The following is an 18,302-nucleotide window of genomic DNA, read 5'->3' as shown; positions in this document are numbered from 1 at the left end:
GCTGAGATAAGATTCCTGTATTCAGTCAGTGTAGTAAAGATAATTCTACAAGTTTTGTAGCCTCCCTTCTTCACAATGTCAGAGATTGCTGGCCTCTGCAGAATTTTCCATCTGTGAATTTCATTAGACGGTAAACATGGAGCCCTCCTCTTCTCCCTGATGTTCGGCCACCACTTCCAAAACCAGAGACAGGATGAATAATTTGTAAATGTAATCCATCGTGAAGGACCCTCACCATCCAGGACATCCCCTCTTCCCTTGACAACCATCAGGGAGAAGGTACAGAGAAGCCTGAAGACTCAGTGACTCATGACCAACTTTTTCCCCTCCCCATCAGATTTATCAACACTTCCTCAGTATTTTGCTCTCTTTTTGATCTCTTTATTTTAAACATTATTACTGTAACTTATAGGAGTTTTTATAGCACTGTACTGCTGCCATAAAACAATGAATTTCATGATATATTAGTAATTTTAAAAAAGCTGATTCTGATCATCATTGTCCAATTCTGATATTAAATTATGTCTGTGGTCCCAGTATTGAAACAGTACCCTTTCTGTAACCCTGATATTTAGCTTCTCAAGTGACAGTATGAATCTGATATTTAAACTCCTCTGGCAACAGAACAATCCTTATTTTAAAAACCTCAAGAGCAGGGGTTCTGAACCTGGGGTCCACAGATCCCATGGTTAATGGTCCATTGCATAAAAAAGATATGGGCCCTTGCTCAAGAGATAGTCCAATTCCTAACCTCTTCCAGTGCCAGGACAGAGCTTAAACTCCTTCAGTGACAATATAGTCCTCATGTTAAGCTCCTCTTCTAGTGACAGTACAGTTCTCATGTAATATTACTCCAATTGTAACTTTACAACCCTGATGTTAAAGTCGCATCTGTATATTCAGTTGTCTTACAGCTGAAGTAATTATCCTTCATAATGCACACACAGCCAAGAGGTGCTTCCAGATGGGATTATGGCTGAATCCTGGGATTACATCCTAGACCAAAGGGGAGATTTAAAAATGTTTGCCATATTTGGCTTTCACCTTTATCTTGGTAACGTGTGGAAAGTGATTGATTGTCTCTTTGTTTTGGTTTTTCTGTAGAGCGGTCAGAAACCTGCTTATTCAGGTAACTGTTTATCTGGATCTGACTGTGTGAGTGGCCTGCAGATCAATTTCATGACTGTTAGCCTTCTGTTCACAAAGTTGACAGAGCAGACTGGGCCCGGCTGCAGCTGCTGCGAGCATCGTGGTCGGCCAAGAACACATTGATCAGTCTCAGCGTGAAGGATCAAGAATTTCTGCAAAAAATTAATGAGGCACCAGGGCCTGATCAATGGTGTCTTAGAAGATCCTGCTTCAGGTCACTTAGCTCCATGCTGTTTCTGTGATCCAGCCCATCTGGCTGTCTTTTTACACTGGGGCCTGATGAATGAGAAGCTTGCAAAATCCCGTTAATCTTTCAAAATTACTTGTCTTGACTGAAGACCAGCTGCATGCATTGCTGTTACATTATACATTGCTGTTGTTTGTTAAAGCCACCAACTGGTTTTAATGTCACTTTTCGGATGTCCCAGGCAATGTTCAGTCAGATTCAGATTCATTTATTGTTACACGTACATCGAAACGTACAGTGAAATGTGTCGCTTGCATTAACAGCCAACACAGCCGAGGATGTGCTTGGGGGCCGTCTGCAAGTGTCACCACACGTTACATGTCCACAACTCAGTAACCCTTTCCTGTACATCTTTGGAATGTGGGAGGAAACTGGAACACCCAGAGGAAGGCCACACGGTCATGGTGAGAATGTACAAACACTTTACAGACAGCAGCAGGAATTGAACTCTGAATCGCAGTTTGCTGGCACTGCAGAGTGTTGTGCTAGCCAGTGCAGTGGCATGCTGCCCTTCCAGGACCTTGCTAAGGCCTACTTGCCACTTGGAGCCTCTCAGGTTGCTGGAGATTTGCTTTGTTTGGTCATCAACATGATAGATGTAAATCCAGGCAATGGGCCAAATCCAACTTTATTCTGGACTTCTGCCAAACTCGAATGTCGGTATGCTCCAATACTTGCACATAAATAAAAATTAGCTTTATTTGTCCCTTCTACATTGAAACATCAAAATGTACAGTGAAATACATCATTTACATCAGATCACATCAGCAAGGATTGTGCTGGAGGCAGCCCACAAGTGTCTCCATGCTTTCGGCGCCAACATAGCATAGCAGTTACTAATCCTAGCCCATACGTCTTTGGAATGTGGAGGAAAAATATTAAATAGTTAAATTAAACTAGTAGTGCAAAAAGAATAAAAAGTAGTGAGGTAGTGTCCATAGGTTCAATGTCCATTAAGAAATGGGATGGCAGAGGGGAAGAAGCTGTTCCTGAATCATTGTGCGTGTGTGCCTTCAGACTCCTGTACCTCCTTCCTGATGGTAGCAATGAGAAGAGGGGGTCCTTAATGATGGATGCCACCTCTTTGAGGCATCACTCCTTGAAGAGGTCCTGGATGCTGGGGAGGATAGTCCCCATGACAGAGCTGACTAAGTTTACAAATCTTTGCAGCTTATATTGATCCTGTGCAGTAGCACCCACCACCCCACCCCCTTTACCAGACGGTGATGCAGCCAATCAGAATGTTCACCATCGTACATCTGTAGAAATTTGCGAATGTCTTTGGTGACATACCAAATCACCTCAAACTCCTAAGGAAATATAGCCGCTGTTGTGTCACCTCCGTGGCTGCATCGATATGTTGGGCCCAGGGTAGATCCTCAGAGATGTTGACACCCAGAAACTTGAAATTGCTCACCCTTTCCACTTCTGATCCCTCTGTGAGGACTGGTGTCCCTCATCTTACCGTTCTGGTGTCCACAATCAGTGCTTCGGTCTTACTGGCTTTGGGTGCAAGGTTGTAGCTGTAACACAACTCAACTAGCTGATATAATTCTATTACCATGGTAGCAATCACTGATTGGGGTTTATTACCTACAGCTAGCATGGTAATAGTGTTAAACTGTTTGCTATGCTACTGAGCTGGCCAAGTTACAAGGCATCCAAAGAAATATATACTATTTTATCTTTTATTGTTTTCATTTTCTCACTTTTGCTTTTATCGTCAAGTTCATTTACAAGTGATTTGTTGCTGTTTTATTCTTTTATCTGGTACCATATTCCAGCTTTGTTCTCCTTAGCTTGTTCTCAGATTTTTTCCGTTTATTTTTTATTTATCAAGAGTAAATTGTTGTTGCCCAAGAACTGTGAAAGAAAAAGGTAAAACTGTCTCAGGGCAGTTTTTCTGCCCCCCTGCCGCTGTGATATCCTTTTGCGCTCATCTCAGATGTCATCAAAATGGCGGACACTGAGCTGGCGGAGAGAGGGGCTTTGCAGATCTAATGCTGGGTGGAGTATGTTCCATCCTCCAGTTTGGGATGAGTTGAGTTTTTCATGGTTCAGGTTGGGACATTTAAGTGCAGAGGGTCATCTTAAGTCTTGCACTCAGGACGAGTGATTTAGCTCTGAAGGAGACCCTTAACAGGAGAGAGGTGTGGTTGGATGCATTATACAAACTCAGATCTCTTTCTTTAGCCAGAGGGTGGTAAATCCATGGAATTCATCGCCACAAACAGCTGTGGAGGTCGTCATTGGGCATATTTAAAGCAGAGATTGCTAATTCTTAATTCATAAGGTGTTGAAGTTTACAGGGAGAAGGCAGGAGAATGTGTTTGAGAGAAAACAATAAATCAGCCATGATGGAATGACAGAGCTGTCATGATGGGCCAAATGGCTTAATTCTGCTCCTATGACTTATGGAATCAACAAGCAGTCTGCCAGAGGGATTGGCAATATTGTGCGTCTTGACCTAAAACGTTGACCATCTCTCTGTCTCCATAGTCACTGCTTGACCTCCTGAATTTCTCCAGCAGATTGTGTGTTGCTTCAAGTGAATACCTTGGCAGTCGTGTGTCTCTAGAATGTATATGAATGTTTGTGTTTTTTCAAAGAATGTAAATGATTTCTGCTGTAAAAACATGAAAACCACTTGGCTCAGAATATTTTACAAGAAAATCTTCATAAAAACAGCTTCCTTAAAAACAAAGAGAAGTCCATATGCTTGTCAATGAAATGCGCACTATTAATCTTGTAATGAAGTTCTTTTTCTTAAACCCATCACCCCTGCTGGGGCATAGGCTGCTGATGCAGCTTGGCAGAGTCCTCCATCCTAGGCTGAAGGTTAAGCTGTGGCTATCACCTTCATCACATGAATTTAGGCAAAAATCCCAGAGATGAAGTCTTCAAAATTATTTCTGGGTTTTTACAGGATGGGGATTGTTAGCCCCATACCAACCCTCCTCCTTTCACCATGGGGCTTGACACCATCCATAGCAGAGTTTGTAATGAAATAGAATTAGATGAAGTTTAATACCAGCATTACTTCTGCTGTTTTCTCAGTCACTTGGGTGGTTTGGATTGGGTAGAGAATGTGTGTAACATCATTAATATTGGAAACATGAGAAACAATGAGGTTTTAATTAGTGGCTTTTGCTTTGTTTATTTTGCAGAGACTTAAGGCAGTGCTGAGTCAGCACCCGAGCGCTCTGTCCAACGGAGGCATGAATATGATGGGACAAGTGATGGAAATGATGACGTCCAGGCAGGAGCCGGCGCCACAGCCACACCACGCCATGCACTCGCATGCACACCAGGCTCCGCCACAGCACGCCTTCACGCATCAGCACCAGCCACACCACCAGCAGCATCACCCGCACCACCACCAGCAAGGCCACACCCACTCCCACCCAAACTTACACGCACACAACCCGCCGCATCACAATCCTCCGCTTCAGCCTCTGCCCACGGGAGCGCAAAATCAGGTAAATGGTTCTGACATTGTGGAAATGGGTCCCGGTGTGAAGATAATTTAAGAAAATAGGGGGATTCGATTAGCTTTATTTGTCAGATGCGGCCAGCACAATCTGAAGATGCGCTGGGGCAGCCCGCAAGAGTCGCCATGCAAACGTAGCATGCCCGCAATTTACTAACTTAATGTGGGAGGAAGCTGAAATACCTGGGGGAAACCCACATCATCACGGGGAGAATCTACAAACTCCTTACAGACAGCGGCAGGTTCTTGACCCTGATTGCTGGTGCTTAAAGCGATGCGCTCACATTGCGGTACATGGCCGCCTCAAGCTTTGCATTGTCATTCAGTATGATCGTGGCTGATCTGTGCTGGTGCCCCAAGACCAGGCAGTTTAAATGGTTCGGCACAGACTAGATGGGCTGAAGGGCTTGTTTCTGTGCTGTAGTTTTCTATGACTCAGTGACTCTAATACTTAATTCTCCAAGGATTAGATACTGCTAACATTCTAAATCAATATTGTTTTACTCAAAAGGAATAGCTGGCATCTAAAATTCTATATATGCTATATACTTTGGCAAAATAGATTTTCACAGTCATTTCCAATCTTTCAAATGGTTTAAGGCTTTGTCTTCTGTTGTTATATGTGGGCACCTTCTATAGGGATGTTTAGAGTGAACATGAAGAGGATATTTCCAGTAGTGGGAGTGGCTAGGATCAGAGGGTGCAGCCTCAGCATAGAAAGACATCACTTTGGAACAGAGAAGAGGAGGAATTTTATTAGTCAGAGGCTGGTAAATCTGTGGAATTCATTGTCACAGATGGCTGTGGAGGCCATGTCATTGGATGTATTTAAAGCAGGGGTTGACAGTTTCATGATTAGTAAGGGTATCAAACGTTGTGAAGAGAAGGCAGAAGAAAGGGGATGAGGGGGAATATAAATGAGCCATTCTGGAATGGCGGAGCAGAGTCCATGCAGTGGCATAGTGCTATAACAGTTTTGTGATGCTATTACACCACCAGCTCTAAGATCGGGGTTCAATTCCCACTGCTGTCTGTAAGGAAGTTGTATGCTTTTCTGGTAACCACACGGGTTTCATCAGAGTTCTCCCGTTTCCTCACACCCTCCAAAGATGCTTGGGTTAGGGTTAGTGAGTTGTGGCATGCTATGCCAAAGCTGGAAGCATGGTGACCACCCTACAATTCCGATGTACTTGTGACAAATAAAGCTAATCTTTCTTCTTTCTTGAATAGTCTAATTCTGCTCCAGTGGTCTTCACCTCTGTGCCCAGTTGATGGGCTGAATAGCCTAATTCTACTCCTATGCCTTATGACCTAGCCTCCAGAAATCTAAGGGGTATAAGTGATCATATCTTCTGTATTCATTATAATGTCAATAACAATAGGAATTTTGATTAATAATAATACAAAAATATATGATGTGTAGATTATAAACCATTTAGCAGTTGCAACACACAAGACGATGTGTCCCTGAGAACTGTGTGAAAGAAGTTTAATTGCGCCCCAAGTTCAATTCCTGCCTTTGTCTGTAAAGAGTTTGTACTTTCTCCCTGTGATTATGTGGAGTTTCTTTCTTCTTATTATTATTAGGCCTTGGTGAGACCGCACCTAGAATATTGAGTGCAGTTTTGGTCCCCTAATCTGAGGAAAGACATTCTTGCCATAGAGGGAGTACAGGGAAGGATCACCAGATTGATTCCTGGGATGGCAGGACTTTAATATGAAGAAAGATTGGATCGACTAGGCTTATACTCACTGGAATTTAGAAGATTGAGGGGGGATCTTATTGAAATGTATAAAATTCTAAAGGCTAGATGCAGGAAGATTGTTTCCGATGTTGGGGAAGTCCAGAACAAGGGGTCACAGTTTAAGGATAAAGGGGAAGCCTTTTAGGACCAAGATGAGGAAAAACTTCTTCACACAGAGAGTGGTGAATCTGTGGAATTGTCTGCCACAGGAATCAGTTGAGGCTGGTTCATTGGCTATATTTAAGAGGAAGTTAGATATGGCCCTTGTGGCTAAAGGGATCAGGGGGTATGGAGAGAAAGCAGGTACAGGGTTCTGAGTTGGATGATCAACCATGAGCATACTGAATTGTGGTGCAGGCTCAAAGGGCCGAAGGGCCTACTCCTGCACCTATTTTCTATGTTTCTATGTGGATTGCATCTGGGTGTTCCTGTTTCCTCCCACATCCCAAATACGTACAAATGGGTTAGTAGATTCATTGGTCACATAGAAACATAGAAAACCTACAGTACAATACAGGCCCTTTGGCCTGCAAAGTTGTGCCGAACCTGTCCCTCACAGGGGTGCAATTGGATGGTGTCGGTTCTTTGGGCTGGAGGAGCCTGTTACTGTGCTGTACCTCTGAATAACAAATAAAGATAGATTGTAGAACATAGAACTTTACGGCACAATACGGGCCCTTCAGCCCACGATTTTGTGCTGACCTTTTAATCTGCTCTAAGATCAATATAACTCTTCTCGTCAACATATCCCTCCATTTTTCTATCTATCTAAGAGTCCCTTAAACGTCCCTAACGTATCAGGGTCAACCATGCTCAACTCCACCCCATCCCCCAAGCAGGCTGTTCCATACACCCACCACTCTGAAAAATATTTACCTCTGATATCCTCCAGTCGCCTGAAAATTATTCCCCCTTGTGAAAAGGTCTCTTGCTGTCCACTCTATTTGTGCCTCTTATCATTTTGTGCATTTCCAAGTCATTTTGCATCCTCTTTTGCTCCAAAGAGAAAAACCCTAGCTTACTCAACCTATCCTCACGTTCTCTACTCAAGGCAGCGCTGGTCTTTTTTAAATTAATTCTTTCTCCTATCATAGCCTTGCACAAAAGAAAACAGACTGAAAATTTACAGTTATTTTTCTTTCAGCAGCTTTTTGTGCATGCACACTCCCAATTTCTCCAAGCATGCTTTAATGGAATGCTTTCTGATAATCTCCCTCATTTTCAGGTCATTCTCCCTTGTTCTGGATTCTGCAGCAGAGGAAATGCAGTGTCTATCTGTCAAATCCTTTAATCATTCTGAAACACCTCAATTAGCTCATCCACTTAATCTTCTGCACTCAAGGGAGAACAAACCTGGTCTCTGCAACCTGTCCTCATAATTTACTTTGTTCGTCGAGACCCATTGCTAAATTAATGACGTTCTGCATCTGCTTGATGCCTGTGAAACAAGTGCATTGCGTACCGATAGCTATTCCTTGTGAAAGCATCAGGGAAAACAGATTTCATGTTGGCACGCTTAGGTATGCGGAGTAAATCTTGCACGTGAACCATTTCCAACATTGCAATTTAGTATTGCACGGCAAGTTTTCCGAACCAAAGCTTCCAGCCAAGAGAAATGAAAGACAGCTGAGCACAAAGAGGACACCCAGTGGCCACTTTATTAGGTACACCGTGTTAGTGTAAATATTTAATTGTGTGGCAGCAGCTTGATACATGAAATCTTACAGACATGGTTAAGAGTTTGGTTGTTGTTCAGACCAGACATAAGAATGGGGAAGAAATGCGATCTAAGAGACTTATGACTGTGGAATAATTGTTGGTGCCAGGCAGGGTGGTTTGAGTATCTCAGAGACTGCTGATCCTCTAGGATTTTCAAGCACACCAGTCTTTAGAGTTTACAGAGAATGGTGCAAAAAAACTAAAAACAACCAGAGGGCAGCAGTTCTGAGGGAGAAAATGCTTTCTCAATGAGTGACGTCGGAGGAGAATGGCTAGATTGGTTCAAGCTGACATGAAGGCAACAGTAACTCTATAGTGGTGTGTAGAAGAGCATTTGTGAATGCGTAACACTTCAAATCTTGAAATGGATGTACTGAAGCAGCAGACCACAGTGGCCACTTTATACGGTACAGGAGGTACTAATAAAGTGGCCACTAAATATATATTACTGTCTAAACTTGTGATTTGCATTTCTTGGTTTGCAAGTTAAGCGTGCAGATAATCTTATACTGATAATACTGATGAGGTTAGCTGCCAAATAATTGATAGTCAATCCTATTTTATAGGTTTCATCACATTATTCTGTTCAGCATTTTTATCGCCCACTGATCCGTGTTTTCCTGCAAATCAATATGACAAAATATAAATTTCAAGGCTTTATCGGCTCAGGTCGAAATAAATTACATTTTCTTACTTCCCAAGCATCTAAATTAACACAAAAGCAAACCTAAAATATATACATATATTGTTCAAGTGTAAGTCAGCAAAAGGGTACTGAAATAAACTGAAGATGTGTTTACAAGCCTGTTTATCAAACTATGCCTCTGACCAAACTTGATTCTCACCATCAACTGTCCTCTTCTGAAAATGTTCTCACAGACCATTGAGGCACCACAGTGGTGTAGATGTTAGTGTGACACTATTATAGCTGGGGGCTTCAGGGTTTGGTTTGCAATTCTGTTCTGTTTGGAAGGAATTGTGCATTTTCTCTGTGACTCTGTGGGTTTCCTCCACGTTCTCGTTTCCTCACAGAGCCCAGGTAGAAAGATAACTAGTCATTATAAATTGCCCTGTGATTAGGCCATGCTGTATTGTGGTGGCTGCCGATTTCTGCAGAAGTCATGGACTCGGAATCTTGGACTATATACATTGTGCGACTGAACTTTACTGCTACCTTATTTGTGCCTCGTGCTGTGTGTGACTGTCAGTACTGTGCTTTGCACATTAGCCCCAGAGTAACACTATTTTGTTTGGCTGTATTCATGGGTATTTCTGTATGGTTGAATTACAATTAAACTTGAACTTGATCAGACTCAGGTTAAATAGGTAGCGGCTGGGCGGAGGGGCTCGTTGGGCTGGAAGGGTCTGTTCCGTGCTGTTCCTCTAAATAAATTAATTAATTAGATGCCAGCTATTGCTTCCCTCTCAACGGGGAAGGAATGTGTATTCAGCAGGATTGAAGTTAGATTGAAGGGAAATAAATGACTCACTTTCACATTCTTGCAAACTCACTGAATGCGAAGTAGTTGCCTACCTCTGTCTGGCATCATGACTCCCTCTTCTATGCTCCTTAAAAATACAGGCAGGTAGGATTTTTACATCTCCCACCCCTGTTTGACTCCAACAGACGAGGAAGGAAATATCTGTGAGCAACTCCATTAAAGGCTCACTAAAGGCGGCAGCAAGATGTATTTCCTGATATGTCTGAAAGGAGAAAAGCAGAAACAGAATTCGAAACAGGCGAATTATCCCTGACATACACACATATGTATAGTTGGGGTGCCTGAGATGTTTGCAGAGTATAGGTCAAACAGTTTAGCTCAGAAAGACCACTGTCCTGAGCTGTATTCATGTATATGCAGCATCAGCGGCTGTTTCCTATTTTGCAATTGCCCCTGACTGTAGCTTAATTTAGCCTGGAAAGACCACTTTTCTGAGCGACATTTTAAATTGAATCTACAATCCATGTTCAGATCTGGTTGAAATTGATATTTGCTATATTTCAGAATACGCTCCAACACTTGCAAGAAAGTGAATCTCAGGGTTGTATATGATAACGTATAGAGTACTGTGCAAAATAATATATATGTATTTGTCACTGCGGAGCAGAGAGCGAATTTGTAAATCTGGCAGGAGTAGATGTTGGGAATGGCGAGGGTGGAGAGCTGCAGAAGGAGTGTGGGACAGGTGGCAGAGAAGGAGTGCCAGGGCAGGGGGGGTGGCATGGGTGCAGACATACACAGCCCTGATGGCCAGGCAAGGTAATTTGAATCCAAACAATGGTTCATTGATCATTACAAAATGTCTCTCTGATGTTTCCTGCTCCCTCCCCTGTCCCTTCCCCTTTTCAGAACCATGATTCCCCTCTCTCTGCTCCGCTTCACACCCTCAGTTCACAATAGAGACCCATATCAGAATCTGGTTTATCATTCCTTACATGTCATGATATTTTTTTGTGGCAGCAGTACAGAGCAATAAATAAACTTACCACAGTACAGTGCAAAAGTCTTAGCACTCTAGCTTTCTCTATTGGCCTAAGACCTTTTCACTGAGCATACATCATGAAATGTGTAGTTTTGTAGCAGCAGTACGATGCAATAGAAAAACAGACTATAAATTACAATTTAAATTATTGTTACTTGGGATAAGGTTCCAACCCTGGGGATTTGTTTGCCTGTTTATTTACTTACTATGATGCAGCACAAAGTAGGTCCCTCCAACTCTTCGAGCCACGCTGTCCACAACCCGATTTTAGCCCTAGCTAATCATGGGACAATTTACAATGACCAATTAACCTGCCAACCGGTACGTTGTTGGACTGTGGGAGGAAACCGAATCATCCAGAGGAAATCCATGTGGTCACGGGGAGAGCATACAAACTCCTTACAGGCAGCAGCAATTGAACCCGGGTCGCTGGTACTGTCAAGTGTTGTGCTGACCACTACGCTGCCATGCTGCCCTATTTTTGGACGCTGCAGTGGGTGGAATGGGGGAAGGTGGCGGGGCAGCAGGATGGGGTGATAGGCTGTCACGCAGCCGACATTATTTCATTTGTTACAGCTTTCAAAATGAATAATCCTAAACTATGACTCTGTAAATCCTGGATCACGTTAGGACTGGGTTGGGCAGGACAGGGTCTGCTGGAAGTTGCAGAGCGTGCCTGATCTCTGTTGAAAGAGTTCCTTTACATAGACACTAATAACCTGAGTCCACATAAGATTTGGCAGTTAATATGCAAGTTGTTAATACACTGAGTTGGGCATGTCCTGCAGTGTTCTTTGGAAAAAAATAAAGTTACCATTAATATGGGAATTCAGTATTTTTGTGTTGGATTGTATAGAACATGGAACGTGTTTTTATGTTTTATGAACGTTTTATGTTTCTTGCCGTTTTTTTTCTTATATTCTGACTTTTCTTCTTTTAAGAACAGGCATTCCCAACCTGGGGTCTACAGACACCTGGGTTAATGGTAGAGATCCATGGCATAAAAAAGGTTGGGAACCCCTGTTTTGGAACATTACAGCACAGTACAGACCCTACTCCAAAATCAATCTAACCCTTCCCTTTCACATGGCCCTTCATTTTTCTTTCATTCATGTGCCTAAGAGTCTCTTAAATGTCCCTACTGTAGTGTGATTGTGTCCATGTGATTCCTGCCCCATGTACAACAACTGTGGATCGGGTTAATTGAATTTAATTTGCATATTCATTGTTTGAACTTTTTTTTTCCCTAGGTCTCACCTGGAGCACAACAGATACAATCTCCTCAATCAGGACACCCAGCACCAAGCAGTGGGGGCCGAAGAAGAAGAGTTGTTGATGAAGACCCTGACGAAAGACGGAGGAAATTTCTTGAAAGGAATCGCGCTGCTGCAACTCGCTGCAGGCAGAAGAGGAAAGTGTGGGTGCTCTCACTGGAAAAGAAAGCAGAGGAACTCACGCAAACAAACATGCAACTTCAGGTGCGGGACTTTCCCCAATTCACTAGTAGTATCGTCCTAAGTAAATGATTTTATATCAATTGTATTGTAATATTTTATGACATTTTTAAGCCTAAACATGGATTCCCAGTTAGAAAGGCTTTATGCTGTAACCTTCCTCAAATCTAATTACTCAGAAATCTATTTTAACCTACGGTTCCATACAATTTAAAATCTTGCCACTTTCTGTAGTTCTATTAAGTTCGTAACATTTTTGGTACCAAGGAAATCCAGTGAAGTAGTGGTGTAAGATTTCATGCTTTTCACATCTTTAATGAGTTCATCACCTATAATCAAATAAAATCAACCACTTTTCTGAAGTAGGCAAAAGAGTTTCCTGATATGACTTCATAACGTCAGCTCCAGATACATAATTTATGTGTTCCCCAATTTAGGTTGGAGGAGCAACACCTCCTATAGCATTAGGGTAGCCTCCAATCTGATGGCATGAACATCAATCTCTCCAGCTTCTGGTAACTTCTCCCAATTCTCCTTCTACATTAGTGAAAACCATCATAAATTGGGGAACTGCTTTATCGAGTACATTGGCTCCATCTGTCAAAAGTGTAATTTCCCAGTGGCCAACCATTTTAATTCCTATCCCCGTTCCTGTTTCAACATGTCAGTCCATGGCTTCTTCTTTTGTCACCATGATGTGGCAGGTTGAAAGAGCAACACCTCATATTCTGTCCAAGTACCTCCAACCTGATGGCATGAATATCAACTTTTCCTTCCAGTAATTTTTTCCCTCCCCCTTCCTCCTTCTATTTCCCACTTCGCCTCTTACCTCTTCTCACTTGCCTATCACCTCCCCGCCTTTGGTGCCCTCCTTCTCTCATGGTCCACCCTCCTCTCCTATCAGATTCTTTCCTCTCCAGTCTTTAATCTTTTCCACTCACCTGGCTTCATCTATCAACTTCTAACTATCCGCCATACAACCTTCATATTTTGGCATTTACCCACTTCCCCTCCAGTCCTGAAGAAGGGCCTCTGCCCGAAATGTCAACATGGACATTGCCCAACCTGCTGCGTTCCCCCAGCATTTTGTGTGTGTTGATATGGATTTCCATCGAGAAAAAAAATCAGTGTTCATGGGCTGATTCATTGTCTGATGACAGAGATGAAGAAGCTGTTCCTAAAACATTGAGAATGTGTCTTCAGGTTTCTGTGTCTCCTCCCTGATGGTAGCAATGAGAAGAGGGCACCTACTAGGAATAGTGTGCTTTGTCTCTATGACATTGTGTCAAGGTGAGAACTTGACTATTTGAGAGTTGAGGCTGTGGTACCAGGATGTACCTAGGCAGGCAGTGTTGAGGAGTCAAAGGGTGACAAAGAGTAATGAGACATTACTGATGAGGTCAGAGTGAGTGAGGAAAGAGGAAGAGATCACAACTTGCCCAGTAAGACAACAGAAAGGCACTAAATTTAAGAAACTCTTAGATATGTTATGTCCCCTTGTATATGGATAAAATGGGACATTATTTTAAGAAGACTGGAGGAAGGTATAGTGGGGATGTCAGAGGTAAATTCTTTACACAGAGTGGTGAGTGCATAGGGTAATGGTAAAGGCAGGTAAATTAGTAAGGACGTCAAAGGCTATGGGAAAAAGGCAGGAGAATCGGGTTGTGAGGGAAAATGAATCGGCCATGATTGAACCATGAAGACAATGTGATTAGGTGGTCTAATTCTGCTTCAATGTCCTAGTACTTCATTGGTTATACAACATAGTCAGAGTGGACAGCCAAAGACCTTTTCCTCAGGCTGTAAATAGCGAATACAAGGTGGCAGAATTTTAAAGTGTTTGGAGGAAAGTGTAGTGGGGACATCAAAGGTAGGTTTGCTCTGAACACAGAGTGGTGAGTACATGGAACACCATGATAGGAAAACAGAGGGTTATGTGGGAGGGAAGGGTTATATGAATCTTAAAAGGTTGGCACACATTGTGGGCCGCGGGCCTTATTGTGCCGTTATGTCCTAGATTATGGAGTGAGTTGTTGAGGATAAAATCAAAAGCAAACTTAGTGGTTGACTTGGAAATGTGTGGACTCCTGATCTGATGGTGCCAGGCAGTGCCAGAAAACCCATCGACTTGTCTAGTGCAGTAGCCCTTACCTTCCTTCGTCAGCCATCATTTAGACATGAAACAGCTGAGGAGTTTAGGTAATTGATCAGGATGCTACCTGGACTAGAGGGCATGTCTTATGAAGATAGTGATGGTGGCACCGTGGTTAGCACAATCACTTTACAGTGCTAGCGATCATTGATTGGGGTTTGATTCCCATCGCTGTCGGTAAGGATTTTGCACATTCTCCTCATGACTCTGTTTGGTTTCCAGTTTCCTCACACTTTCCAAAAAATGTACGGAATAGGGTTAAGAAATTGTTGACGAGCTATGGTAGTACTTGAAGCATGGCGACTTTTGTACAGTGGCATGGTAGCATAGCCGTTAGCGCAACAATTTTTAGTACAGTTGACCTGGGTTCAATTCCTGCCACCGTCTGTAAGGAGTTTGTACCTTCTCCCTGTATCAATAGGAGTTTCTTCCCACCATCTAAAGACGTTCTGGTTGGCAGGTAATTTGATTAATGAAAATTGTCTCAGGATTAGGCTGGGATTAAATATGGGTGATGAGGTTTGAATGGCTGGAGAGGCCTATTCCACGTTCTATCTCAATACGTGAATCGATACAGATTGAGCGAGCTAGGGCTTTTCTCTTTTGGAGCGAAGGGGTTGAGAGGTGTACAAGATTGTAAGAGGCATAGAACGAATGGATAGCCAGAGACTTTTCCCAAGGGCAGAAATGACTAAAATGCAGGAGGGCAGAATTTTAAGGTGAATGGAGGAAAGTATAGGGGGATATTGGAGGCAAGTTCTTTACACAGAGAACCATGGGAGTGTGAAATGTCCTGCCGGGGTGGTGTTAGAGGCAGATACATTAGGGACATTTTAGAAACTCTTAGATAGGCAAGTGGATAATAGAAAAATGGAGAGCTGGGTGGGAGGGAAGAGTTGGATTGATCTTAGAATAGGTTTAAAGGTCAGCACAGCATGGTGGGCTGAAGGGCCTGTACTGTGTCATAATATTCTATGTTCTAATTAAAAGTGTGGGTCACCTGATGAAGACCTGCTGGGGTCACCAATTCCAAGATGTTTCAGTTCCAAAGCAGTGGTGGGAAAATGGGAAATGGGGCGGATTCAGGTTTGAAATTTAAGTTTGCTTGTAAAATGTTAATCTTCTCCTCTTCACTCCTACTCCATCAGTTTGAAATCTGGGTTTATAAACAAAGGATGTCAACAATGTCCACATGTTGATCTGTGTTCACAGAACGAGGTCTCCCTCTTGAAGAACGAGGTGGCTCAGCTGAAGCAACTATTACTGACACATAAAGACTGTCCAGTCACAATGCAGAAGGAGTCACAAGGATACTTGAGTGAGTAAAATGCACCTCACCGAACGAAGGATGTGCCTGGGAAAAATTTCAGTTCACTGCGAGAGCATGAGGCAGTTCAGAATCAGAATCAGGTTTAATATCACCAACGTTTGATGTCTTGTGCAGTGTGCCAAACAATATGTAAAAAGAATACCATAAATTACAATAAGAAATGTGTACAGTATATGAAAATTAAGTAATGCAACAAGAGAACAAAATAGTGAGGTAGAGTTCATGTCTGTTTAGGAGTCTGATGGCAGAGGTGAAGAAGCTGCTCCTCAAATGTTGAGTGTGTGTCTTTAGGCTCCTATATCTCCTCTCTGGTGGTAGTAATGAGAAGACAGCGTGTCCTGGGTGATGAGGGTCCTTAATTATAGATGCCACTTTTTTGAAGCATCACCTTTTAAAGACGTCCTTGATGCCTGGGGAGGCTCGTGCCCGTGATGGAGCTGGCTGAGTTTACAACTCTCTGCAGCCTTTCTCAATCATGCGGAGTGGCACCTCCTCACCAAATGGTGATGCAACCACTCAGAATGCTCTCCACGGTGCATCTGGAGAAATTTGCAAGAGTCTTTGGTGACATACCAAATCTCCTCAAACTCCTAATGAAATATAGGCACTTGTGTGCCCTCTTTGCAGTTGCATCAATATGTTGGGCATCAAATATATCTTCAGAGATGTTGACACCCAGGAACTTGAAACTGTCCACCCTTTCTACTGCCGATCCCTGGTCTGTAGCCCCATTGATGGCTTAGTTTCCCAGTGAAATCAGTGAAAGCAAACCCTATCCTATGGTCCGGCAGAAAGCTGGAAAACATTTCTTTTAGTTGGGGCATCATGGGAGTGTAGTAGTGAGTGTAACACTGTTACAACACGAGAGACCCAAGTTCAATTTCCACCTCTGTCTGTAAGGAGTTTGTACATCCACCCCATGACTGCATGGGTTTCCTGTGGGCACCCTGGTTTCCTCCCACATTCCAAAGATGTGCAAGTCAGGAGGTTAATTGATCACATGGGTGCAATTGGATGGCACGGGCTTGTTAGGATGGAAGAAGCAGGCTAAGGAGCTTTTATATATTACAGGGCCTACTCAAGAGAGAGAAAATAAATATTAATTTTAGTAACTAACTGTCAGACTGAGAACTTGTTCCATTGATTCGAGGGCAGTGGGGGGACGGGGACAATTAGAATTCAGGAAATAGATCATCAGTATCAAATTAACTTAACACACAAAAAAATAAAATTCGCCTTTTAAAAATATTTTAACTATTAAAATCTTTCAAAACTATCATTACTATTACTGACACTATATTTTAAATTCCATTTTAGATGTGAAATTAGCACAGTGTCATAGTAAACCTAGCTAGTTCACTAATGTCCTTCAGGAAAGGTCATTTACTTTATTGACCTGCTTTGAATAGACGTGACTGTAGATCTGCCAGTCCAGTTGATATTTAGCTCTTTCATCAGCCCAAGGACAATGAGAAATGGGGTAGGTGATGCAGGCCTTGTAAAAATGTCCATATGCCATGAATAATTAAATAAAAACTAGGATTCATGAAAATGATCAATTTCACACCATAAACCACTTTAATTTTGCTAATATGTCTGATTTTAAGATTGCAGTAATTTTTATAATGTACGGTTTTTAAATAAATTTTACAGATCTTGAGATTTTAGAATATATGGGTGGAATTAAAAAGTAAATGAAACCCCTATAAATGTTATTCAACTTGCTTTTCAAAATCTAGGTTTGGATTTTCTAGCTCCAGAAAAGACCATGATAAGGAGCCAGGGAAAAAAAATCTTTGAAATATGCTCCAGGGTCAAAAAGACTAAAGAGTTAACATTAGGGAATATTCTTTTATCTATTTCTTGTTCCCTCAACTCCAATCCAAATATACTTAGCCACTTTCTCAACAGGCCAGACAGACCCCACAACCTTCAAGAAAAATTGAGGTTATGACAGCCAGCACAGTACTTTTACCCGGACCAAAACATAGCCCAAGATCAGGGGTTCCCAAACTTTTTTTATATGCCATGGGCCCTATCATTACCCAAGGGGTCTGTGTTCCCCACAGGTTGGGAACCCCTGCCCTGGATCTAAATAGAGTACCTATGGAAAACCATTCAGTCCACATATCTGAAGAAGTTGCCCAGATTATATACACTCAACCTTCATCATGTAGCCTATCAAGGATTAAAGGTCCTGGAGAACTCTCTTTGCAGATTGGGACAATCTTACTAAATACTACCAATTCTATCCAAGTTTTAAATGACCTTTCCTTTAGGTCTGGAACAGCTCAAAGGGGACACACAATAGATCTGCTGGCTCAGAGCTCCAGTGAGCCAGTGTCAATCCTGACTGCAGACATGTTCTGTGTGGAACTTGCACATTCTCCCAGTGATTGCACGTCTCTTACACAACACAAGGATGTGCAGGTTGGCCTCTGCAAGCTGTTTGTTGATTCCCTGAACCTAGACTTGGATAGTTCTATGACAGGAGGAACAATAATTACTGAGCAATGGAACCAGCAAAGC

The 18,302-nt window shown here is 42.5% G+C and overlaps 1 protein-coding gene across 1 annotated transcript in view; it reads left to right on the top strand.

Moving 5' to 3' along the window:
- Positions 1-18,302, top strand: part of creb5b (cAMP responsive element binding protein 5b) — a 331,645-nt gene that overhangs the window by 304,063 nt on the left and 9,280 nt on the right. Inside the window, exons 11-13 of the mRNA XM_059945056.1 lie at positions 4,564-4,875; positions 12,085-12,312; positions 15,656-15,761. Coding sequence (XP_059801039.1) covers positions 4,564-4,875; positions 12,085-12,312; positions 15,656-15,761 — 646 coding nt within the window. The remainder of the gene's footprint in view (positions 1-4,563; positions 4,876-12,084; positions 12,313-15,655; positions 15,762-18,302) is intronic.

This window comes from Hypanus sabinus, chromosome 20 (assembly GCF_030144855.1).
Source record: "Hypanus sabinus isolate sHypSab1 chromosome 20, sHypSab1.hap1, whole genome shotgun sequence".
In the NCBI taxonomy this organism is placed as follows: Eukaryota; Metazoa; Chordata; class Chondrichthyes; order Myliobatiformes; family Dasyatidae; genus Hypanus; species Hypanus sabinus.
The sequence above is the reverse complement of the archived record's forward strand: the minus strand, read 5'-3'. Positions and strand labels throughout refer to the sequence as shown.